This window comes from Molossus molossus, unplaced genomic scaffold, assembly GCF_014108415.1.
Source record: "Molossus molossus isolate mMolMol1 unplaced genomic scaffold, mMolMol1.p scaffold_m16_p_4, whole genome shotgun sequence".
Taxonomy (NCBI): Eukaryota; Metazoa; Chordata; class Mammalia; order Chiroptera; family Molossidae; genus Molossus; species Molossus molossus.
This window is the reverse complement of record NW_023425377.1, coordinates 1,198,966-1,224,063: the sequence shown is the minus strand read 5'-3', so window position 1 is coordinate 1,224,063 and position 25,098 is coordinate 1,198,966. Positions and strand designations below refer to the sequence as shown.

At 55.7% G+C, this 25,098-nt stretch overlaps 1 protein-coding gene across 1 annotated transcript; it reads right to left on the bottom strand.

The window, feature by feature from the left end:
* Positions 1-1,211: 1,211 nt before the first annotated feature.
* EIF3B (eukaryotic translation initiation factor 3 subunit B) lies at positions 1,212-24,830 on the bottom strand. The gene is made up of 19 exons (XM_036240351.1): positions 24,401-24,830; positions 19,642-19,834; positions 17,400-17,519; positions 16,959-17,016; positions 16,642-16,770; positions 16,249-16,406; positions 13,113-13,244; positions 12,968-13,034; positions 12,094-12,140; positions 10,722-10,932; positions 9,008-9,080; positions 8,220-8,342; positions 6,028-6,106; positions 5,179-5,317; positions 3,684-3,809; positions 3,143-3,220; positions 2,673-2,781; positions 2,284-2,401; positions 1,212-1,696 (listed from the first exon to the last, which is right to left on the bottom strand). The coding sequence occupies exons 1-18, from the start codon at positions 24,828-24,830 to the stop codon at positions 2,298-2,300; spliced, it is 2,376 nt and encodes a 791-aa protein (XP_036096244.1). The 3' UTR covers positions 1,212-1,696; positions 2,284-2,297.
* Between the last annotated feature and the right edge of the window lie 268 nt (positions 24,831-25,098).

The window sequence follows — 25,098 nt, the reverse complement described above, 5'->3', positions numbered from 1 at the left end:
ATTGTTCCCAGGCATTTCTAAAGCAACCTTGAAATGCCCTTCGGGCCGGGCCCCCTTGCCCACCGTGTGGGTCTGCCAGGGTCCGAGTGCACTGCCTGCGTCAGCGCTGTGCTCAGCTCCGTGTTGCTGAGCTGTGGGAGCCGCTGTCTGCCTCGTGTCTGGACACTCCCGCACCCAAGTCAGGGACCGGCAAGGTCAGTGGGAAATCCCAACCACAGGGGCCCAGGGGCCCTCTAGCGGGGGATGGGCCTCAGGTGGAGTGCTCCAGGGCAGGCCCGCGAGCTCCCTGCTCCTGACTAACAGGGAGGGGAGACAGCGCCGTCCTTCTAACACCCACGTCCCTTCCCACCAAAGCTCCAGCCTCACCCACCAGGCCCACATGAAAGCCAAGCCCTTCAAACCTGTGCGGGCAGCAGGGGCCCAGCACCCACCCTCACCCCCGGCCCCACAGGTGGGTCAGGAACTCTCCACAGCGAGCCAGGACAATCGGAGAAAGCAGTTTCAGATAGTCTTTTATTTACAAATTATGTAAAACAATTACAAGTAGCAAGTCTGAAATCATGAGAAGTTCTCTTCTGAACGCTGAGCTGACAGCCGTGTGCTCTCTACAGCAGGGACAGGCACTGGCGGCTGGGGGCACGGCTGGCAGCACAGGAAGCCCGAGGCTGAGGACAAACACCAGGACCTGCGTCCCTGGGGACCCAGAGGGGCCAGGCCTTCCTGGGGCGAGCCTGGGGCAAGCATCCGTTTCCTGGCCCACACAGGACAGCTGGTCCCCCCATCACAGAATGCCAGACCTGTACCCATCACGGCCATGAACTCTGAGGGCCCGTCCCGGCCTCAGTGCTTCCTAAAGGCTGAGCTTGGGCCCTGGAGACACACTGGTGGGGAGAAGCTGCGGTCAAACGGCACAATGGGCAGCAGGCCGCAGACAATGAAAACCGGCCAAAACCACGCGTCCCTGCTCACGCCCTTTGCAGAAGGGAAAACATTCAGAGGACCACAGAGGAGCAGCCTGAGCAGCCTCAGGTGCCTCCAGACCCGAGCTGCTGCAGGAGGGTGGAAGGCTCCCAGACAGCACGGGAACACCTGGAGCAGCTGTCTCGACTGATGACGCGCAGCTGCACACGCAGGACAAGCCCACAGGGCGTCCCTGCTTGCCATGCCTGTCACACCTGCCCTGGGTCACGAGCCCATCTGCTGTTACTGCTGGGGACAGGGAGAGAGGCCCCAACACGGTAACTACCTATGTTTAAAGACGGAGAAAGACAGCTCGTTCATACAGGTTTGCTTTTATTTCCACGGTCAGCCAACTGAGACCCTGCCACAACCTGAATGCGGGGACGGGCACCGCAGTGCCGAGCACGCTGGGACACAGGTGGTGCACGGCCCCTGCTGGCGTCCACTCCCACGGAAGAGTCCCACAGGGAGGCCGAGGTGGACAGTCGCCTGGGCGGTGCACAGCGGGAGTCCCGCACAGCGCCAGCTGCGGCCCAGTAACAGACACTGGTGCGGCCCAGAACCCAGACAGGAAGAGGCTGCAAGCCGTGCCTTAGAGCCGCACTGACGCCAGGGTCAAGGCACAGCTCTGGAGACGGCATCCCAGGCGCAGTCGGTCCAGAGCAGGGAAGCACAGGAAGTGCAGGAGCTGCGCAGGCTGTCTGCAGAGACGGCCTGCTTCCAGCACAAGGTGGCGCTGCAACAAAGGAACACGCTGACTCTGCCCTGCACTCACGCCCTCGCCAGGGGCAGCACAGCGGGCACCCACCAACCACCCAGTCTGAGGGGGACACACAGTCCAGAGCTGCCTTCGGTCTGACGCCTGCGCTGTGAGCAGCAGCCTCGACGGTGGAGCACCGTCACCGAGGAGAGTCACTCATCCTGCCCTGCGACAGCAATGCCTGGACACCCAGGGACTCCCTGCCCCCAGACTCCAGGTCCTTCTGGTCACTAGGCAACGTCTGAGTTCCCCACACCTGACCGGATTTTGGAGGCTCGTGTCTTAGACCAACCAAGGACTGACCAGAGTGGGTGGCACAGCCAGGGACACCCACCTTCCGCCACCTGGCGTGGGCCCTGTCCTCTCTGCCACCCAAACCCTACTCAAGGCAGGGGCCAGCCCTGGACCTGGCAGCAGCCCCGATGCCCGGCTTTGCACTTTACTTGCCGTGATTACATGCAAGGCCTTGACCAACCGCGAGGACAAAACTGGACTTTCACCTCGAATAGACATTCCCTCGGCTAACCACAGGGTGCCAGCCGCGCCCAGCTGAGAAGTCTTACCACAGTGCTCTCGGTCACTCCTGATTCCCAAGAGGAATAATTTCTTCAGTGACAAAAAACTCAATGGTTTCCTCCTCCCAGTCATCCACGTTGCTGTCCAGCTCGTCAGTGTCCACACCTAGAGGAGAGGTGACAGTGGGTGTGCGGGCACCGCTGGCTCCCGCCTCAGGGACACATGCACGCTCACAGCCAGGATGCAGTGCAAACTGGCAAGGGACCTGGCAAAGGACCACGGGCGCAGACGCGAGGTGTGAAGAGTGCAGCACGAACCCTTCGACCATCCGAGAACCACTACACGTCACTTACTGTTTACTGAGAAATCCAGGAAACCATCACAGACGCAGAGAGAAAAATGTTCTTAACAAACAACCTCCAGCTCGTCAAGTTACCTCCTCGCAACTCCAGACGCTCGTTTTTCTGCTCCATGTAGAGCTCCTGGGCCATCTTCCGGTACTTCCGGAAGTCTTCCATCATGGTCCGCCTCCTCTCCACCAATTCCTAGGTGCGGGGCAGGGCGGGGAGTCACAGGGCTGACACTTCTCATCATGATTTTGCTGAACCAACTCCGAGCCCTGTACCAGCAGCAGCCACACCAGACAACATGGACCCTTCACTTGAGGGGCGGCCAGGACCGGAACGGTGGGGGTGCCTGCTCTCTCCCCGCTAACGGCCCCAGCCCCACCTCCTGTATCTGGAAAGCCAGCTGCCAAGGTTCTAGGGCCAGGGCCCTGCCAGTCCACCCAGGGCGGCAGCACCGGGAGTGGCCTCTGTGGAGAAGGGGTTGCCAGTGGACACCGCCTCCCCACAGCAGACGCTGGCCCTGCTCTGTGCATCTCTCAGGCTGAGGAACGAGGCTGACCTTCGAGGCTTTGGACTGGCTCAGACGGTCCTTCTGCTCGAAGATCTTGGAGTATCTCTTCAGGTCTTTTCTGATTTGCTGAGACAGAGACAAGCCCCTCAGGACATGTGCAGAACAGGCCCACAGACGAGCCTCCACACTGCCGGCGTGAAACGACAGCCCGGCAGCCAGGGGGACACAGCACCCAAGGGCCCTCCATGCCCCTGGCTTCTGACTGGACTCCTTTCCTGGGGCTGTGTCCTCTCGGCTTCGCCCTCACCCAACTCCATCAGTGCAGCTCCCTGTGCTCATGTAAACCCCACAGGCGCCCCTCCAATCCCAGCAGGATGTCTGCACAGCCCCCGCCCAGTCCACGCCCATTTCCTAGGATGGTGCCGACAGGGTCTGAAACACCCTGAAAATTCTGTGACTGTCCTAACACTGTCTTTCCTGTTCGGCTGCTACTGTTGGGCAGCTCTTCAAAGGCTCCCCCAGATGGCACCTTCCTACTCCTCCCTCATCACCACCCTGACGCCGCCTTAACCTGCTGGGGACACCAGACCTTGATCTGATCCTGGCTCAGGAGGGTCGGGGGCCGAGGTCTCCACAGCAGCTGGCAGAAGCGGTCTTTGTTGTTCTTCTGCAGGAGGCGCCCTTGGAAGGTCCACAGCCAGTAAGCGTTGTCCACCTGGGAGAGAGCAGGGGCCAAGCGCAGCGCTCACTCCACCAGGGCCTGCAGCCTGCGGGCCAGCAGAGCAGCAGAACCGCTCACTCCACACTCGTCTGCGGCCAACAGCGCCACTGCCGACGGCCCCCGGGGACGCAATAGTCCAGACTCTGCCTTCACCAAGCGACACCACCAAGGGAAAGTTAACTGACACACGAGACGGGGACACTGTGCGCCGATGCCACACACACAGCAGCACAGCGCCGAACACACACTTCCACCTGGGCCAGGGCAGAGCCCTCGCCAAACACGTGCGGGACGTCTCGGAGAAGGAGCAGCGTGTCCCTCACTCTGCTGTGACCCTGTCACAGATGGCACTTTGGAGCACGTCCTAATTTGACACAGCACTGAGGAAGCCTCGTTGAGGGTGAGACAGGGGCATTCTGACTGACCCTGGTCAGAACATAGAGACTATTACTCAAGCCTGGCTGGTGTGGCTCAGTGGACTGAGCATCGTCCCGTGGACTGAGAGGTCCTGGTTCGACTCCCGGTCAGGGCACATGCCCGGGTTGTGAGCTCGATCCCTAGTAGGGGACGTGCAGGAGGCAGTCGATGAATGTTTCTCTCGCTCTAAAAAAAAATCAATAAAAACGTAAGACTATTACTTATGCCCCTTTTGCAGTTTGTGTACCAAGTTGGTGTTCCTGAAAGTTCATGTCACTAAATTTGACCTCACAGGCCTGGCGACCAGAACAGCTTGAAAGAGAAGTAACCGCTGGGAGAACGTGAGCAAAAACGCACCTTCCCGCCACACACACCCCTCCATGCATGAGCCTCCGTGAGCAACCTGGACGAGCCGAGCACAGGGAGGCTGCAGACCGGGAGCTGTATGCCTCACCACACTGAGCAGCTCTGGCCACTGCAGACGCCGGCAGCCCAGACTGGGCCACAGCAGGCTAAGACGGGCCCGACTCCGGAGCGCGTGACCAGAGCCTGCAGCTGTTCCAGGTGCTCAGTAGCTGACCCCACTGTGATGGAATGCGCTTAGTGGAAACCACACTTCCAGTCCCAGATGCCCCGGGCCAGTGCGTGCACAGCTCCTCACACAGCCCTGGGCGTCAGCAGCGACGGCCGCAGGCCAATGGAGTGCTTTGAGCACGTGGGGGGGGCGGGGCTTAGCCATGAGGCTTGCTGGGCATTTCTGATTTCCAGTCTTCACAGCCCCAAGTGGAGGAAGAGCCGTACTGAGGCAGCCAAGGCTGGCCCGAAGGATCAATGAACTGTGGCATCAACAGCAATGCCCGCTGCACCAAGGAGACCTGGAGGGGAGGCGGCGATGCCATGCTGGGCACCGCCCGTTTCACGGGTGTGAGGCTGCACGGGCCCGTACCTTGTGGCTCCACCAGGACACAGAGGTGACGACATAGCGCCCCGTCGGGTCCCACTCCACATCGGAGGCCATGTAGTGCTCAGCGATGTTCATGACCGTGCAGTCCGATGTGTCCACAAACGCCAGGGCACCGTTCATGCTGGGGAGACAGACAGACAGGAGGTCCTCCCAAGAGCCTCACCACGGGATGGGATCGCCCCGCATTCCTGCACCCAGAGACCCCGGGTGAGGTCTAACTGCAGCCCTGACCGCTGCCTTCTGTTAATGCAGGAATGACAGAGACGAGGACCTTGTGGACGGTGTGTCACGAGCACATGACAGGCCATCTGTCTGCACCACACCTCCAAGAACAGTAAGCATCTCCCACCAAGCGAGGGGAACAAGCAGCCAGAGGGGTCCGCATGCACGGGCAGGACCCTGCAGGGCCCTTGCCAGCCCGTGGTCTGCGGGCGGAGCAGCTGAGCAGGGGTGAGGGCACGAGAGCCTGCGTCCTTGTGGTGGCACGCCCAGAGTAAGGCTCAGCTGAGCAGGGGTGAGGGTGCGAGAGCCTGCCCCCTTGTGGTGGCACGCCCAGAGTTACGGCAGGTCACGCTGCGGGAGTGCACCTTCCTCCTCAAGAAGACGTGGGCTCAGGCTGGGCTGCCAGGTGCCTGCCTCACTCTGCCCGGCCTGGGCACAGACACTGCGCTTAGAGCCTCCCATACACTGAAGCGGGGGTGGCCCTTCCACATGAGAACACTCGAGTTCTCGAGGACTCAGAGCAGCGTCACCATTCAGAACCCAGCGCAAGAGACTCAGGCTTGGGGTCGGCACCTGGGCAGTGCTCAGGGACCGACGGCAGACACCCACCTCCTCAGACCAGCCAACACCACGAACTGCCCTTGGGGGCTCCAGAAGATGGTGTTTGCCTGCTGCTTGTCGAACATTTCTGCGGGGAGAGAAAGCGCTCGTTACGAGTCATACAGGTCTGGAGCCGGCCTGCAGCCAGGACTGGCACTGCTGATGGGCAAGTGACCCCTGGGTGAGCCTGCAAACTGGGCTTTAGCCACAGCTCCACGCACCACACCTGCGAGGACCACCAGAGACCCGTCACTGAGGCACGCCTGGAGCTGTGACTGACACTTACAGAAAACACAAACAAAAACCCAGGGCGAGTATTTAAAGCTGCAATGCTATGGCTCAGTGGACTGAGACGTCGGCGTTCGATTCCCGGTCAGGGCACATGCCGAGGTTGCAGGTTCGATCCCTATAGGGAGCGCACGGGAGGCAGCTGATCGATGGTTCTTTCTCATCGATGTTTCTCTCTCTCTCTCCCTCTAAAACATCAATAAAAGCATATTAAACAAAAAAATTCACTTCATGAGGTAACTAGACAAAGGAGTTTCATTTGCATAAGCACCATTGCTCTGACTGCCAGACGAGGACTCCAGTTCCCGTCTGATTCTCGGAGAGACCAAGAAAATGCTAAAATCAGTTCTTATAGTGCCTCCAACATCTCTTCCCACTGCATGCTCATAAATCAGATCTCCCCTCATGCCCCCTCCCTGCACAGACCTGGGGGCCACTGGGGTGAGAGTTCTCACTAGGCGGGCATTCGGCCCAGGACCCCTGGTCAGCCTGCAGCCCAGCCTGCAGGAAGGGGCGCTGGGAGGGGAGAGGATGTGCTGAAGCCTGACAGTTGGAGTTTGAGACCAAAACCAAGGACACAGAACAGCTCTATGAGCAGATCCCTCGACAGCCATCGGCCGTGAGGGAGCACGACCACCCCAATGCAGACACCACGCTCCCCAGAAAGGGATGAGACGCACAGTCCAACAGGTCGAGGCACCTGTCACTGCTGTCGGCTTCACGAGCAAGTCACAGCGAGAGGCGAGTCTTCTGACAGACTGCCCCAGTTCCTTCCGTGTCAAGGGCATTGATAACACGGCTTTGTGACGGATGGCCCACTGATTCTCCCACAGATGCTGCTCAGCTTGAGGAAGTAAAAACTACACTCTTTACAGAAGCATCTCGGGAAAAGCTACCCGTCTCTGTGGCGAGAAGTCCTGTGTGCCCTTTCCAGGAGCACGTGGAGCGCGTGGCCCAAGCAGGGCACACCCTCTAAAGTGGGGCCAGAGTCCTGCCGGTTTAGCTCGGCGGTTAGAGCACAGCCCACAGACCAACGAGTCTCAGGTTTGATTCCGGTCAAGGGCACATACCTGGGCTGCAGTTTGTCCCTGGCCCCAGTCGGGGTCATGCAACCAATGTCTCTCTCACATTGATGTTTCTCTCTCTCCCTTTCTCCCTCCCGCTCTATCTGTTTTTGTTTTTGTTTTTTATCCTCACCCGAAGACATTTTTCGATATTTTGTTCAGATAGTGTGGGAGGGAGAGAAAGAGAGAGAAAGAGAGAGAGAAAAACATCGACGTGAAAGGGACACATTGAGTGGCTGCCACCCGCACAACCCAACCAGGGCCGGGGACAAACTGCAACGGAGGTACGTGCCCTTAGCGGGAACCGAACCTGAGTCTCTCCAGACCGCAGGCCAACGCTCTAACCGTTGAGCCAAACAGGCCAGGGCCCTCCCGCTCTATCTGGAAATAAATAGAAACTTATCCTCAGCAAGGATTAAGAATGAATGAATGAATGCGCGGAAGCGGAGGTGTTGTCCCGCAGTCAGCACAAGCAGCACTGCGAGGAACAAGCGAGTGTGAAACCAGCGTCTGCCGAGGACCCACTGTGTGGTGAGCACTGAGGACACAGGTGGAGCCCGTCAGCAGTCACAGTCCCAGCTTGGGGACAGGGCTCCCTGGCGCAGGGGCAGGGCTATGTGCCCCCAACCCCAGGCACAGCACCTTCATCCACTGATGACAAGGGCAGGAAGCAGAAGTGTAGCTCCTGACAGGTGAGGGAGCCACAGAGGTCCTGTCTCTCCGTGGACGTGAGATGCCCACGTGAACCACTGTAGACTTCTCGCAGTGGGCTCGGGCCTGTGCACTGCCCCGCCGGCCCCCATGCCGACTGCCCACCCCTACAAGACACAGGACAGGCAGGGCACCTACTGATGAGCTCGATCTTCCCGTTGCTCTTCACGTGGTAGAAGGACACAGATATCCGAGGGGCCTCTCCATGCAGCACCGCAAACTTGCTCCCGTTGGGCTCCCAGGCAAAGGCGATGATGGTCTCTGTGATGACGAATGCGCCCTGGTCAGTTACAGCCCGGCCCACGCCCAGTAAAGGCCCGCGGAGCAGGCCCAGGGATGATGGCGCACAGGGATGATGGCGCACAGGACTGGAGTCCGCAGCAGCACGTTCCATCCCCCCAGCCCAGCGGAAATGCCTGCCCACAGGGGGCTAGGCGGCCTATGGATGTGTCCTTCCCTACACTCCCACGGCACTGACACAATTCTGCCGCCTCGTGGAGGCCGTCCTCCTAGACGGGGGCCAGGCTTTGCACACTCTCCTCTCTCTGTGCCCCCCCCCCCCAGCAAAACAAAAACCAAGGGACACAAGCTAACTTTGTCACCAAAAGGCAGAAGCACAGCACTGAACAGCTGTTCAATGCGTCCAGAGAAGCTCCGCAGCTGCCTGTGCTGACCATGGCCTAAGGCCCGCGCGCTCTTGGCGGGCTCCTCGCCGCTGCGCTCCGTGGTGAGCAGTGGTGAGAAAAGTGTGGGACAGCCACCTCCGGCCCTTAGAAACGTTAAAGGACTGAACTTGGGAAGGACAAACGACCCCGAGCGCATGGACGCGTCCTGACTCAGAGGCCTGGTGCTCCCGCCCAGTCCCGAGCGCCAGGCATGAACCACACAAGGGCCACTCACCCACAGAAGAGCCCGACAGAACTTGCCTTTCATTTCGACCACATCCACAGGTACCTGTTTCTCCCTCATTCGGAAAATTTCAAAATTTGTGACAACACCCTGTTAAAAAAAAAAAGGGTAATGATGTGGAAACCTGAAGTATGAGGAAGACGTCAATCAAAGACGAAGTGATCACAATGACACCCTCATCGTGACACAGAGTCCTCGGGTGGACGCAGGGATGGGGACAGTCTCGGGAGAACACATGCGCGTGCACACACACAGGCCCAGACTCCACTGCAAAGAACTGCCCTAAGGTCATGTTCTCATGCAGACGGTTCTCGAATCCGCACTGCAGCCCGCCTGCACAATCTCCCTGGTTCCCGGCAGGGACGGATCAGAGACCTTGTCCACAGCGGGCCCTGCAGGGCGCTGTCCTCCTCGGAGCAGACACAGGCAAACACGGCCTGCACACCCATGTGCAGCCAGGACCCACGCTGGGGTGGGCAGTGTGGGGAGCCTTGAGGCCGTGCTCAGGGAAGGCGGCCAGATAGAAGGGACCACACACTGTGATTCCACGACTCTGCAACGCCCAAGCAGGGAGACCCAGAGAGCAAGGAAGCAGAACAGGGCTGTCGGGAGCCGGCGGGAAAGGGGAGCGTGAGTAAGGCTGACGGATTTGGTTTTCCGGGGTGACGAGAGAGCTCTGGAACTAAGCCAGCAGTGACCGCTGCACGGGTCTGTGAGACCAGACCGCTGAACCGCACGCTTGTAAAGGGAAAGGGGATACGTCCACGTGAGGGAAAATCAGGCAATATTTCAGGTAAGTTGAATATCGCACGACGGGGGAAAGTAAACCTGGGCTGGGCACAGAACTGGTCGAGGAGGCTACACTTTGTGCTTAGGAAAATTAGAAAGAAACAGTCTTCACTTCACCTCGAGAAGGAAGGCAGGTGCCTGAAGATCTCACCGTACAGCTGACCCGTGAACAATGCAGGGGTTGGGGCACCAAACCCATGCAGTCAAAAACCCCCACAGCACTTTGACCGCCAAACAGAACGCCAGTGGACCCGGGGCACCCCGAGGACGGGCTGCAGGCCTCCGAACGCTCGTGCCCCTCACATAAACTGGCAAGGATCAGGCACACAGCCACCCCACAGCTCAGGGGTCCCCAGTACTGCTTTCCACTGGGGTTGGTTGAAGCCAGATGTGAAACCCGGGGCCGTGGTGGGCCATGTAACTCCTGAAAGAAGCCCGTGGGGGCCCACGCAGCTCACACCTGTGCTGTTCAGGTCAGCTAAATTCCCGCTACCTTTACATGGCCAGTTTGGCTCAGTGGTTGGAGCGTCAGCCTACAGGCCGAATGACTGTGGGTTCAAATCCAGTCAAGGGCACATCCGTGGGTTGGAGGTTCGATCCCCAGGCCTGGTCGGGGTCATGCAGGAAGCAACCAATCCACGTGTCTCACACATCGATGTTTCTCTCTGTCCGTCCCTCTCACTCTCTCTAAAAATCAATGGAAAAATATCCTCAGGTGAGGATGAACAAAAAAATAAAAATAAACTACACGAATGTCTCACCCATTCAGAGTTCTATAGAAAAACGACACTCCTCAGCTGAGATGTAACCAGAGCTTCACCGATGACACGCCAGCTACCTACTGCTGCCAGTTAACCCAGAAACTCAAACCAAACCTCCTGACATCCTGCAAACAGGAGAGGCAGCCGGAGCCGTGCGCAGGCCCACCGAGGGCGCCCTCACCTGGGTGCCCTTGGGCGTCCTGTCCACCTTGACACACAAGTAGTCCCCGTTCTTCTGCCAGTGCAGCTTGCAGTCCACGACGTTGAACAGGTTCCTGACGCGGATCTCCTGCCTGCTGGGCAGCTGCATGAGGGTCACCCGCGCGGGGATGTCTTTGTCTTCGGGCACCCAGAAGGCTATTATGTTACCACCAGGAGACCAGGAAAAGTCTCTGCAGAACAAAGAAAACAAGTTTCACACAAGGACCGGCTGTGCGGGAGCTCGCTCCTGGACGCTGCTCTGGGGGCGTCAGCTCACTTCCTCCTCATGACACCCTGGCACTAGGCTCTCGGCCAGGAGGCAAGACGGAGATGCTGCAGTGCGCCACTGCCACACGGCCACCAGGCCGGACTCGAGCCCACTGCCCACCACTTCCCGCGGCTGCCAGCAGGTACAATTCCTTGAGGTGACGGCCTGGCGACAGGATTTCTGAGGACCCACTAGGATGCTAGGGGAACATCCCAACAGCGGCAGGAGGGCAGGGACGTCGAGGGAAGGGCCTGGCGACAGGATTTCTGAGGACCCACTAGGATGCTAGGGGACACACCCCAACAACGGCAGGAGGGCAGGGACGTCGAGGGAAGGGCCTGGCGACAGGATTTCTGAGGACCCACTAGGATGCTAGGGGACACACCCCAACAACGGCAGGAGGGCAGGGACGTCGAGGGAAGGGCCTGGAGGGACGGCGTCTCCACTTCTTGTTTGCGAGAACCAAGTCCTGACCCTACTTTAATACAACCCAGCATGTTGCCCAAGAACGTAAGGATGAGGCATAAGAAACATGACCAGCCCGGCTGGTGTGGCTCAGTGGCTGAGCGTCATCCCAAGGACCAAGAGGTTCCAGATCAATTCCTGGTCAGAGCACATGCCCGGGTTGTGGGCTCGATTCCTAGCAGGGGTTATGCAGGAGGCAGCTGATCGATGGTTCCCTCCCACACTGATGTTTCTCTCTCCCCCTTCCTCTCTAAAAAAAAAAATCAATAAAAACGTATTTAAAAAACAGAAACATAACCACCCCCTCACGGCAGGCACTTCACCGCAGACACCAGCCCACACAGAGGCTCCAGGGAAAGAAGATGGGCATGCGCTGGACTCGCAAGATCACCTGAACCCACTGCACGGGCCCCCCAAGTAACAACACCCGTCACCACACAGTCTGCGCTCCACTGGTGGCCCTCAGGAAGTCCCCTGTGCGGCAAGGGGACACAGCCCAGAGGGCACAGGCAGCCTGGGGCCATCCGTGTGCCTGGAGCAAGGATGGCACTTCCCCTCAGAATGGAGCCCAGGGCTCGGGGAGAAAGAGAAGGTGCGCAGCCCAGAGGGACGCACTTACTTTATACCGGAGATCTTTAAGCTCTTCTTGTCCAAGAGGCCCATAGACTGCGGGAAAAACAAGGAGCACAACAACTCAGATCAGGACAATAGTTTTGTGAGTTTTTTTATTTATTTAGTTAGTTAGTTATTTTTTAATCCTCACCCAAGGACATTTTTGCACTGTCTTGAGATATAGAGTGGGAGGGAGAGAAGGAGAAAGAGAGGGAGAGAAACACTGATGTGAGAGAGACACATCTAGTGGTCGCCACCCACACGACCCCAACCGGGGCCGGGGACAAATTGCAACTGAGGCGCATGCCTTTAGCGGGAACCGAACCCGGGCCTCTCTGGTCCGCGGACCAACGCACCAACCGCTGAGCCAAACAAGCCAGGGCAACAATAGTTTTGTTTGTTAACAAAAAGGCAAACAAAGCGTTGGCTGGTTTTGTTCAGTGGTTAGAGCGTTGGCCTGAGGAACAGAGTCCTGGGTTCGATCCCAGCCAACGGTATGTACCTCAGTTGTGGTTCGTCACTGGTTGTGAGGGAGGCAACCAATCAATGTGTCTCTCTCACATCGATGTTTCTCTCTCTTCCTCCCTCCCACTCTATCTGATGGAAAAATATCCTCGGGTAAGGATTAAAACAAAAACAAAACAAAAAGGCAAGCAGAGGTTCTGATGTGAGCTTGCTGAGGGGGTGGTGTGAGCATAGAGTGACGGATAAACACTGAAACAGATCACGTTTCCCAGCCATCTCTCCGTCCCCAACCCTCTGCAGCACAAGATGGAGGCTGGCAGGGGGTGACCAGACCCAGGACACGAGAGCAGCCTCCATTCTGCGCACAGCTCCACCCCGAGCTGGCACAGCCGTGGGCAGATGATAAAACCACTCACGGGAGTTTCATAGATGCTGAGGGTGTCGAGTGTCATTCTGGCAAAGAATTTACCATCGTGGCTCCACCTGGAAGAAAAGGACCAGTGCCAGGCTCTGCCACCGAGCAGGCCCCAGAGAGGTCACCAGTGCCCACCGTCCACCTACTTGAAAATAGGCCAGTGGGCCGAGCTTTCGCAGTGAAAGCCTCTCTTCTTCTGCCCGGTAAGGATGTCCCAGATGATGATGGCCTGAGGGTCATCCTGTGTGTCCATCAGCGGGCTGAATGTCACCAGGTATCTGTAACAGGCACAGTCACAGCCAGCACGGCCCCCACCCAGGCTTCCCTGGCTGTTCTTCTATGAAGACACCCACTCGAAACACGGAGTGGAACCCCCTAGGGACAGTGCAGTTGACCGAGGTGCCTGGAGGACTGGGGAAGGGCCCCAGGAGACGAGGGGAAGGAGATGCCCTGACCCTGCATGTCGCCCTGGCACAGGGCTCAGGGGTCTTGCTTGGATCAGTTTATATACACTGCTGCTAGAATAAGATGTCAATAATTGTGCACTAAAAACATGCAAAGTGGCCCTGGCCGGTTTTGCTCAGTGGTTAGAGCGTCGGCCTGCGGTCCGGAGAGACCCGGGTTCGGTTCCCGCTAAGGGCACGTACTTCGGTTGCAGTTTGTCCCCGGCCCTGGTTGGTCGTGCGGGTGGCAGCCACTCGATGTGTCCCTTTCACATCGATGTTTCTCTCTCTCTCTTCCTCTCTCTCCCTCCCACTCTATCTGTACAAAAAATGGAAAAATATCCTCGGGTGAGGATTAAAAAAAAACAACAAAAAAAAAACATGCAAAGTGGTTGTGAATTAATGAGCATTCCAATGACAATTATATAAAACTATTTCATCAAAATTAAGAAAACATCCATCAGCCCTGGCCGGTTTGGCTCAGCGGTTGGAGCGTCCACCTGCGGTCTGGAGAGGCCCGGGTTCGGTTCCCGCTAAGGGCACGTACCTCGGTTGCAGTTTGTCCCCGGCCCTGGTTGGTTGTGCGGGTGGCAGCCACTCGATGTGTCCCTTTCACATCGATGTTTCCCTCTCTCTCTCTTCCTCTCTCTCCCTCCCACTCTGTACAAAAAATGGAAAAGTGTCCTCGGATGAGGATTAAAAAAAAAAAGAAAACATCCATCAAAAAGAAAAAACAAAAGAAACATCCATCAGAACTTACGGTTTATAGGAAATACAATGATTAAAATAAAAAAATTAAATGATGTCTCAAGGAAGTGATCAGTCAGATCAAGAAGGTGAGACGGGCCCGGCCATTGTGGCTCAATGGTTGAGAGTCGACCCATGCACCAAGAGGTCGCTGGTTCGATTCCCAGTCAGGGCACATGCCCAGGTTGTGGGCCCGATCCCCAGTGGGGGGCGTGCAGGAGGTGGCCAATCGATGTTCTCTCTCATTGATGTTTCTATCTCTTTCTCCCTCTCCCTTCCTCTCTCTCTAAAATCAATAAACAAAAAAGATATTATAAAAAAATAAAAGGTGAGATGCTTTATGGGCCACCTGGTCCTGTCTCAATAGGCTGGTATCAACACATAACCCAGGGAAGAATGCGAACCACAGGCCAGAGCCTGGGCATAAGGACTACACCCAGCGTGCACACCGGCCTGGGCCCGGGTCTGAACTGACCAGCTATCAAGAGCTGACACTGAGGAACTGTCACCAGTCCTGTTAGGGGTGATAAAGAACCATGGTCACATGACAGCTGCATCCAGCTGAACACATGTGGAGATGTCTGTCATTTACTTCAAAACACTCAAAACAGCCCTGGCTGGTTTGGCCCAGTGGGGAGAGCATCAGCCCGCAGTTCAGAGAGACCCGGGTTCGGTGCCTGCTAAGGGCATGGAACTTGGTTGCAGTTTGTCCCTGGCCCTGATTGGGGTCGTGCGGGAGGCAGCCACTCGATGTGTCCCATTCACTTCGATGTTTCTCTCTCTCTCTCTCTCTCTCTCTCTCTCTCTAACTGAACAAAAAAGGAAAAAAGACCTCGGGTGAGGATAAAAACACAAACTCAAAACAATCACTAAATCTAAGTAATCGGTACAGGGCTGTTGTTATCACACGTGTTGAGTCTCCGTGTGTTGGACACCTTCACTCTAGTGGTCCAAACAGCACAGGCGGCAGCAGGACCGGAGCTGTGCGCATGTTCCCACCACGCGCAGCCCGCCAAGTGAAAGGCGAGACTACAGTACGCCAGCCTCGCAGAGGGGAGAGGGCCTGCGTGTGCTCCAGAGGAGGGCGCTCCAGGCACCAAGGCCGTGGGCAGGCGAGAGGACGCGGCGTGGCCGTGGAGCTCGTGTCCCACCCCCAGAGCTACGCTACACAGACCTTCACACACAGGACGGATGTTTGCTCACAAGGACATTGTCTGCCAAATACACGATCTTGGACTAGATCTTGAACTGAAGGGGGATTTTTTTTTTTAATCCTCACCTGAGGACATTTTTGCATTTATCTTCAGATAGAGCAGGAGGGAGAGAGAGAAACATCGATATGAATGAGACACATCAGGTGGTCGCCACCCACACAACCCCAACGGGGCCAAGGACAAACTGCAACTGAGGTACGTGCCCTTAGCAGGAACCAAACCCAGGACTCTGGTCCGCGAGCCTATGTTCTAACTGCTAAGCCAAAGTTTTTACTAAGGACATACACAATATCAAGTGACAAAATTCAAACCATTGATCCACGTCCTTTCTTGAAGTTAGCACCTGCACATGGTTGTGCAGATTTCCCATTCCTGGGGACGCACACTCAGGGGAAAGGGACAGGATCCTTCCACTTACTACCAAGTGGCTCATAAAAAAATCACATCTAGCCCTGGCCGGTTTGGCTCAGCAGTGGAGCATCAGCCCTCGGAACAGAGAGACCCAGGTTCAATCCCAGCTAACGGCAGGTACTTCAGTTCCTGGGGGGGTGGGGGGTGAGGCAACCAATTGATGTCTCTCTCACATCAATGTTCCTAGCACTCTTCCTCCTGCTCTATCTGAAGATAAATGGAGAAATATCCTTGAGGGTTTAAAAAAAAAAAACTAAAATCATGTCCACGTCTTTGAAGAGGAAACAACAAAGCAATGCAACCAAACGTGAACTGGAGAGCTCGGTGCAGAGCGCACGGGGCTCCCCGCACGTCTCCTGCCATTTGTAAGTGTGAAATCAGTGCGAAAGAAGAAGGTGTTAAAACCATCTGCAGAAGGCCCGTAGGAGCTGAGAGCAGACGCCACCTGCACTTCTCCAAGGCCTTACCTTTCACAAGGTGAGAAGTCAATGAGCTGAACCCCCTGGTGGCTGAATCTCTGAATCTGCTTGAATTTTTCTCCCCCCCAAAGAGCGATGCCTCGCTGATGGAAGGTCGCCAGGTAGGTGCCCTTAGGAGACCACCGCACGTAGGTCTCCGTCCACCGCTGTGGAGAAAGTCACGCCCACGTTAGCCCCACAGCCGCAGCCAAGTGCACAATCCTCCTGTAAGGAGTTTTCCCTCAAACTCTCAGCTCAAACACACAAGAAGCCCAGTCCCACGTCCTGACTTACTTCAGAGCTGGAAGGATGAAGGGCCTGATCTCGGAGACGGATCTCAGAGACCAGACCCCAAGCTGATCTTGTGCCCAGTGCCCTCCCCACGAGGCAGCAAACACCCACCGCTCTCTCTTCGATGGAGACAGGATCCTTCACATCATTCCAGAATATGGAGGTCCGGTCCCCGCTCTCGAATATCACACTGTACTGGTCTCTGCACTCCGCCTCCTCCAGCCAGTAACGCAGGTTCCCCTGGAGAAGACACAGAAGACGGGCAGAATGCACTGCTAGTTTCCATCAAAGTAAACGCGTTGTAAGTACTGCTCTTAGAGGTTAACACATTCCATCAGCATCTCTGACTCCCAAGGAGCTCATCACCTCAAGCCAAGAGGCTGGCCAGCATCTTCCAACAACTCAGACATCAACTTCACACAACATACCAAGTCTTTGAAAGGCTGCTTCTCTGGAATGTCCCATTCGTCGCTGATGGTCATATACCTGGCAGAGAAAAAGAAACGGTCTAGTAACAGTAACAACGGTGCACGCCAGCCCGCGCCGTGCATCGGCTAAGTGCATGGCTGAGACAAGTGCCCCGGCGCTCGCCAACGCACGACCAAACTCCATGTTCAAGGACCTGCTGCGCTGCACCCCTGCCTGTCCACCCCAGAGCAGGGAAAGGATGAGTTTTTATTGGTAATAACCAGTGAGGGGGTGTTGGTGGAGGGGTGCTACTGGCCAGTGAGGGGCCAGGGACGTGAAATGACCCTGCAGGGTCTGACCAGGGATGGAACCAGCCGGGGGGCCAGCAGCACCCCTCCCACCAGAACCCGGGCCGTCAGCAGGGTGCGCATCCAGATCCTCACGACCGAGTCTGAACTCACTTGTCAAAATCGGTGAAGAGGTTGACTCTGAAGGTGTGCTGCTTGTCAAGCTTGTAGCCATCGGCATTTTTCACCGCATCCAGGGCGTGGGCAGGCGACGCGTACTCCAGGAAAATGTAGCTGAAGCGAGAAAGAGGCCATGTTCAGTATGCACTTTAAGATGAGGGTGCTGTGCTCAACACAATCGGCCACGAACACAGCCCACACCGGGACTGGGCCCTGCCAGGTCTGAGGCAGTCAAATCACTGGCAGAGTAGTTCCTTAAACGTGAACAAAATTCTAACAGAAGCTCCAAGTTCTAACTCCACAGTCACAGAAAGGCTCGTCGATCAGAACGGCCATTATCTTGACTGTGGTAACAGTTTCACTGACATGCACATCAAAACTCACGAAACCATATGCTTTGAAACTATGCAAGCTTACTGTACGTTAATTATTTCACAAAGCTGTTCCAAAACCTAAAGTCACAAGTATTACGTATCCCGCTGTATTACAGGCAAAGTTAGAAGGGCTGTCAGTGGAGTTTCATTATAACGAAATACAAATAACGCAAGGTATCCTTCCACCTAGTTCCACACAGAACACGTTAGGAGCATTCCTTGTGTTTGATCACTTTTCTAGAAATTAAAACTATTCTAGGTAGTTTACAAAATCTGAATGAAAACAGACTTGATCACCGTCTCCTCCCTGTCCTCTCCAAGGCTGACATCTACGTGACGTGGGAATGGAGCACGTCTGACAAGACTGGAGCAGCACACAGCACGCTCCGCCTGCGGTGTGAGTTGGTGACCACAGGGCCACGAGCCCACACCACTTCGCAGCAACCCCACGATCCCACTCCTAGGTCCGGAGCAAGGAAACAATCACATTCGTTCAAGAGGGGACCCGTGTAAGACTAACTGCGAAATGCTATATGTCAATTGACAGGAAACAGACAAACTGTCCTATCAAGTGACAGAATGCCACAACATTTAAAATAAAGGAACCAGCCCTGGCCAGTATGGCTCAGCATTTAGAACTTCGGCCCGTGGACCAGAGTTTCAGGATTGATTCCGGTCAAGGGCACGTATCTTGGTTGCGGTTCAATCCCCAGCCCTGGTCAGGGTTGTGCGGGAGGCAACAATTGATGTGTCTCTCACATATCCATGTTTTTCTCCCTCTGTCTCTATCTCCCTCCCTCCCACTCTCTCTAAAAATCAATGGAAAAATATCCCCAGGTAAGGATTAAATAAAAAAAATAAAATAGAGGAATCAACCCTGACTGGTTTGGCTCAGAGGTCAGAGTGTTGGCCCTCAGACTGAAGGGTCTCAGGTTCAATTCCCAGTCAAGGACACAAACTTGGGTTGCAGGTTCTATCCCCAGCCCTGGTCAGGATCGTGTGAGAGGCAACCAATCAATGTGTGTGTCTCTCCCTCCCTCCCTCCCTCCCTTCCATTCTATCAAAATATATATATATTTTTTAGCCCTGGCTGGTTTGGCTCAGCGGTTAGAGCATCGGCCTGTGGTCCAGAGAGACCTGGGTTTGGTTCCTGCTAAGGGCACGTACCTCGGTTGCAGTTTGGCCCTGGTTGGGGTCGTGTGGGCGGCAACTACTCGGTGTCTCTCTCTCACATCGATGTTTCTCTCTGTCTCTTCCCCCATCTTCCCCCAACTCTATCTGAAGATAAATGCAAAGATGTCCTCAGGTGAGGATAAAAAAAATATAAATACACACACACACACACACACACACACATTTAGGCAATATATATGTATTTAGGTAAAAAAAATATATATGTATTTTAGGTAACACTAGAAAAAAAGTTGCTGATTCAGCAATGACACAACACTTTCACCTAGACTGTAAAAACAGCTCCATTTCAGAGACGTTAACGTGAAAAAAGCATACCCCAGGAATCAGTCAAGTACCCCACAATGAGTTTCCTGACATTCTGCAGCTTCCAGTCCTGTGGGTCCCTTACCCAGGATGTGTCCTGTGTCCACTGTCCTGACAGCAGATCTGAACACCAAGCTGATTTCTTAAGCAGCAACCTTACAGCACCCTAATCAAGAAGCACCTTGCACCCCAGCACCGTGCCCAGCCAGGACCACAGGACTGCGCCATGGGCTCCTGCTGAGGGTGGTGGTCACCTGAATGAGGCAGGCGGCCAGTGAGAACGCCTGCCACATGGCGACCACTGCGGGGCCCTGACCCCAAGGGAAACGCAGACGAATGACACTTACAATGAGAAAGTCACTCACCCTTTCGTCTTTCCATCCTCCTCTGGATAAAAGTCATTTGTGATTTTCCCAAACCTGGAGAAGATCTTATGGATGACGTTTTTGAGCTTCTCCAGGCGGTCGGGTCCCACCTGAGGAACGTTGTCCACCACGACCACCGAGTCGATCCCATCTGCTTCCTGAGGCCGATCTTTGAGCACATCTCCCAGTAACTCTGTCCAGGAGAGATTCGTCCAATGAATTACTGACTGAGCAACATGCTCACACATTACTGAGCACAGGGACCCCGTGTCCAGCAAGCAGAGGGATGATTAATCCAGATGCTCGCACTGTGAGGGGAGGAAGTCATGGCCCTGGCCTCCAGATTTACACTGGAAAGAATCAGGAAGATTTTCGCTCTTCACACTCCCTTTAACAGTCAAGTCATGTCAACAGATTCCTGGCAATAATGGAAAATTTCAAGCGAATAATAGTAACAGTGATGACTTTGAAGAATGCAGAATGAAAACAAAGAAAACGGCCTTTCTCTGGAAACCAGAGAACCAGTGGGCCAGGACTGCCTGCGGCAAGCCTTCCCCAGCCCGCTGCAGCCGATGCAGACTGGCCACCAGGCATTTCTTCCCAGGCAGTCAAGACAGCACCACGCACCACCCAACAGTCTCTGTCCGAAGACAGCGTGGGGCTGAGATGGGCATCTGGACAAGGAGACCAGAGAGCGTGCACGCTCAGGAGGGCAGGTGGTCAGTGATGCAGCTGAAGGCTGGGGGTCCCTGGTGAGATGCAGTATCTCACCGGGCTGCTGGGAGACTCCAGGCGCTTAGACATCCGCCGTAAATGCCAGGACAGTGCTGGAAGCACAGCAATAAACTACACGCAGTCCAGCCAGTGTGGCTCAGTGGCTAAGCCTCGACCAGGAGGTTGCCAGTTTGATTCCCGGTCGGGACACATGCCCAGATTGTGGGCCGGATCCCCAGTGGGGGTCATGCAGGAGGCGATCAATTGATGTTCTCTCTCATCGATGTTTCTCTCTCTCTCTCCTTTCTCTCTCTAAAATCAATAAAGAAAAAAAAAGTTTAAAAAAAAATAAACTACATGCAAAAACTCCAAATGTATGATGTTCCTGTATCTACTTTTTTTTTTTTTTATCCTCATCCGAGGACATTTTTCCATTTTTTGTTCAGGTAGAGTGGGAGGGAGAGAGAGGAACAGAGAGAGAGAGAGAGAAACATCGATGTGAAAGGAACACATCGAGTGGCTGCCACCCGCACAACCGACCAGGGCCGGGGACAAAGCAACCGAGGTACGCGCCCTTAGCGGGAACCGAACCCGGGTCTCTCAGGACCGCAGGCCGACGCTCTAACCGCTGAGCCAAACCGGCCAGGGCCCTGTATCTACTTTTAAAATTAACATCGCAGAACCCAAATCTTAAGTACTCCACATTCTTAGAATTGCTTCATTTCCATAAAACGGTAGGCTACAGTAAGGGAAAGAGAAGGTAAGACAGATGTAAAATGACTTGGAAAGAGACACGAGAGGAACGGACACAGGCCTGGGAAGTGGGCTGGAGGCCGACTGCCCCAGGGACTCAGTGCCTTCTGCTCAATACCATCAGACCCTAAGGCTTCCCCAGGCCTGGAGTCCTTCTGACCAGCAGGCTCCAGAACTAATAAAAATGCCTGACTGGCTGCTGGAGATGGACATTTGGAGGTCATATGAGTATCAAAAGAAACAGAGCAAACTCGATCTTTTTGTATAAATTCAGTGTAAGTGAGTCAGCTTATCTAGAAAGCTGCGAAAAGAGAGGTGCTGCGGTAGGAGGGAGGACAGACACTGCTGGCCCACCGGTGCGCCAGCCAGCGGAAGCATGCAGGTCACTGCAAACCCCAGCCAGAGAACAGCGGCCTGTTCCATATGCATACGTGCTCTGGTACCCAACTGTCACTCTGACTTGCTTATACTTTGGGAATGTCAATGTGCCAGCCCTGGCCAGCGTGGCTCAGCTGGCAGGAGTGTCGTCCTGGGCAATGAAAGGTGGCACAGTGCATTCCATTCCCAGTCAGGGCACATACCCAGGGTTCAGGTTCCATCCCCGCTCAGGGCCTGTATGGTGGGCAACTGATCCATGTCTGTCTGTCTCTCTCTCCCCCCCCCACCCCCCTTCCTCTCTCTAGAATCAATGAAAACATTTCCTCCAGTGAGGCTTAAAAAAAAGAATTTCAATGTCCCAAACAGAACATACCAGAAAAATAATCTTTGTTGTATTTCATTCTCAAAAATTAAGATGGACCTGGCTGGTTTAGCTCAGTGCTTAGAGCGTTGGCCCAAAGACCAACGTGGGTGGTGGGTTTAATTCCCAGACAAGGGCACATACCTAAGTTGCAGGTTCCATCTCTGGCCCTGGTTAGGGTCATGTGAGAGGCAACCAATCAATGTATTTCTCTCACATCAATGTTTCTCTCTCTACTCTCCCTCCCTCTCACTCTATCCAATAATGGATGGAAAAATATCCTTGGGTGAGGACTAACAAAAAGTTAAGATGGATTCTCTTCACTCTTGTGTTTGAAATATTCCATAAGTTGAAAGGTCTTCCAAAAGCAGTCTATTAATTTTAAGAGGCATGCCCTGTTATAGACAACTTTTAATTAACTCCAATCCTTTATAAATAACAATGAAGAGGTTACCTTAAAAAACAAAAACAAAAAAACCCCTGCTACTTAAATTTAAAAAACAAAAACTGAAAAAACAGAGAGAAAAAAAGGAAAGAGGCCGATTAGAGCGACACTATGGGGACGTCTTCCCTACAGGAGTCAAATGCTTGGGCTCTTTCTAAAGCTCACTTACCATACAATTAAGTGGCCTGTTAAGCCTGATCTGAATTTACAAGGCTTACAATAAAAAGTTCAGCGTTTACACATACTGTGGATTCGGCTCCTTCCCACAATGTCAAAGTTGTTTATGGGAGTAAGAGTTCTTTATAAAAGTCTGCCCAAACACAGCAAGGAAGTAAGTGTAGTAACTACACATGAACAGATTTCCAATCTGGTTCCAGAAGAAATAGAAACAATTCTCAAAACTAAGTAGCAAACATAAGTATAAATAATACTTAATGAGCCAAAAAAGCTGACACTTAGGCTGAAACTGTCACCACCTCGAGCTGAGCACCAGCAGGTGAGCGGCTCAGGCATGGGGCGAGGGGCTGCTCTGCTGCGCTGCAGCTCATGGAACTGGGGAGAGCGAGCCTCCCAAGATCTTGCATTTTCCAGAGAAGTGGTACCCACAGCATCACTCTTTGCTCCCCACACACAGGGCAGTTTTCACAAAATACTAAACAAGTGTGAGCAACGGGCCTCAAGAAAACCGAAGGCCACCCAGTGCTAGCTCCTAGGACCAGGCTCACAGGTGACTGGCAAAACCATGTGACCACATGTGCACTGAAAGGCCTGCCCAGCAATCACCTAACCTGCCTGGCTGGCCTCGTGCTCACTTAGCGTCCCCTGAATGTCACACACTGCAATTTTGGAAATAATTCACGTTAAAATCTTGGTTGAATTAGGTGTGCTCAAAAAACACTTTGAAAACCTCCATTGCACAGTAAATACTGAAAGGCTCAACGTAGGCCTTAAAATCAAAACTTAAGTTTTGAAATATAACAAAAATTGGTGTGGTGAGAAGGCTGGTCTGGGCAGGAGGTCCCAGCGCACGTCTCCCTGCGACTTCTCAGCAGTCCATGCGGTGGTGAGGAGCGCGCTTCCCTCCCCAGCTCCACCAGCTGTGTAGCCTCCTGCTTCTCAAGCCAGAATGTCCTGTCTCTGAGATAACGTGTGACCGTCAGTGACAACAACTGGTACCCTTGAAAACTGTTTCCTAAAACTGATCAAAACAAATTTAAAAAAAAACGTTTAACGTTGACAACTCTACGTTGGTTTCCTACACTTCTTTTCCCTTCTGTTGGAGATCCTTCATGACTCTGCCCCACTCTCGGTGTGACCAGACACAAGGCGAGGAGAAAGCTCTTTCTAGCTCGGCACCGTGACATCTTTCTCCCTGGAGCAACGCACGCTACTGCGATGGTGCTGGATGTACCACCCCACTGTTCACAGGAGTCCACTGGCGTGCTTCAGGGCTGCGGCGTTCAAACGGCTAAAAACAAAGCCCACGCAAACACAGCAGTGAGATCGTGACCGCGGAAGGTCGCGTCAGGAGAGGCGAGGGGCGCTCTCCGGGTGGGAAGCGGAGTTCACAGCAGAAACAACGCCTGGAAGTTGAATCGGGTAGAAAGCAGGGCAAAGCAAGCTGTCATCGACACAGGTCACCGGAAACACGTCCTGCCGGCGGAAGGTGGTCCGGCCTGCCCCCCAGACTTCCAGGGAGACAGACATCCCGGCAGGGCGGCCCCGGGGGCGCTCTGTCCTCCAAGGAGCGCTGCCCCCGGCCCCGCGGAGTCTGCCGCAGCTCTGCCAGGTGTGGCTGGACATGGGCACCGCACCTGCGGCCGGGACGGCACTGGAGGCCGGCGGCACGTGGTGCGTCCTGCTGGGCTGGACCCTCAGTGCCGCCACCCCCGCCCTCCCGGACCTGGCTGGAGGGACCCTGGGTCCCCTGGGTCCCCTGGTTGTCTCCATCCTGTCCCCCACTTCCGGCGGAGAACAGGAAGGAGTCCGGGATCTCACGGCGAATCCTCCCTCTGAGCGGGGCGCCAGGGGGAGAACGGGACCTCCACACCCCCCGCAGACCCCCGGGGTGCACGGGGATCCCCGCGTCCCGGGCCCCCCCGCCTCACCTTCCTCGCTCACGTCGTCCACGAAGTCCTCGGGGTCGCTGAAGGAGGGCTCGTCCGCGTCGCCGTCCTCAGCCGCGCCGCCGTCCTCAGCCGCGCTGTCCGCCCCGTCGGACCGGGCTTCGGCCGCCACGTCCCGGGCCTGCTCCCTCGGGACCTCGTCCGCGACCGGGGCAGGGGGCTCCTCGGGCGGCGGCGGGGACGGGCCGGGGGTCGCGCCGGCCGCCTCCTCCCCGTCCGCCGTGGGCTCGGCGGGCGCTTCAGGCCCTGGCCCGGCCTCCTCGTCCTCGCCGTCCGCCGCCTCCTGAGCGCCGAGGCCCCCGGGCCGCGGCGGCTCCTCCCCCGGCGGCGGGTCGGCGGCCGGCTGCTGCTGTCGGGGCTCGGCCCGCTCCTCGGCCGCCTCGGGCGCCGCCACGTTCTCCGCGTCCTGCATGGGCCCGCCGCTGCCGCCTCGCCGCGCTTCCGACTCTCCCAGGCCGCACCGCGCCTACGGCCCGGCCATGTGCGTGCGGCGGGCCGTCCGACGCGGGCCGGGGGGAGGTGCCCACGCCCCGCTGCCTCCCAGCGCGGCCGGGGAAGCTCGGGGGGCAGAGACGTGTACACCAGTGGTCACCGCGGCGCTCCCACGACGAGAACGCGCCCCACTGCAATCACCACAGCTCCTTGGGTCAGTTACAAACTCCGTGGGAACTACAAGTCCC

Bases quoted from the DNA above. Each gene is read 5' to 3' on its own strand.
- EIF3B (XM_036240351.1), bottom strand. From the start codon at position 24,830: ATGCAGGACGCGGAGAACGTGGCGGCGCCCGAGGCGGCCGAGGAGCGG. The intron at 5,318-6,027 runs GTGGGTGTCTGC...CTGTCTCCCCAG, and splicing joins GTGTTGGCTGGTCTGAGGAG to CATGAACGGTGCCCTGGCGT. The intron at 3,221-3,683 runs GTCTGGTGTCCC...TCTCTGTCTCAG, and splicing joins TGAGCCAGGATCAGATCAAG to CAAATCAGAAAAGACCTGAA.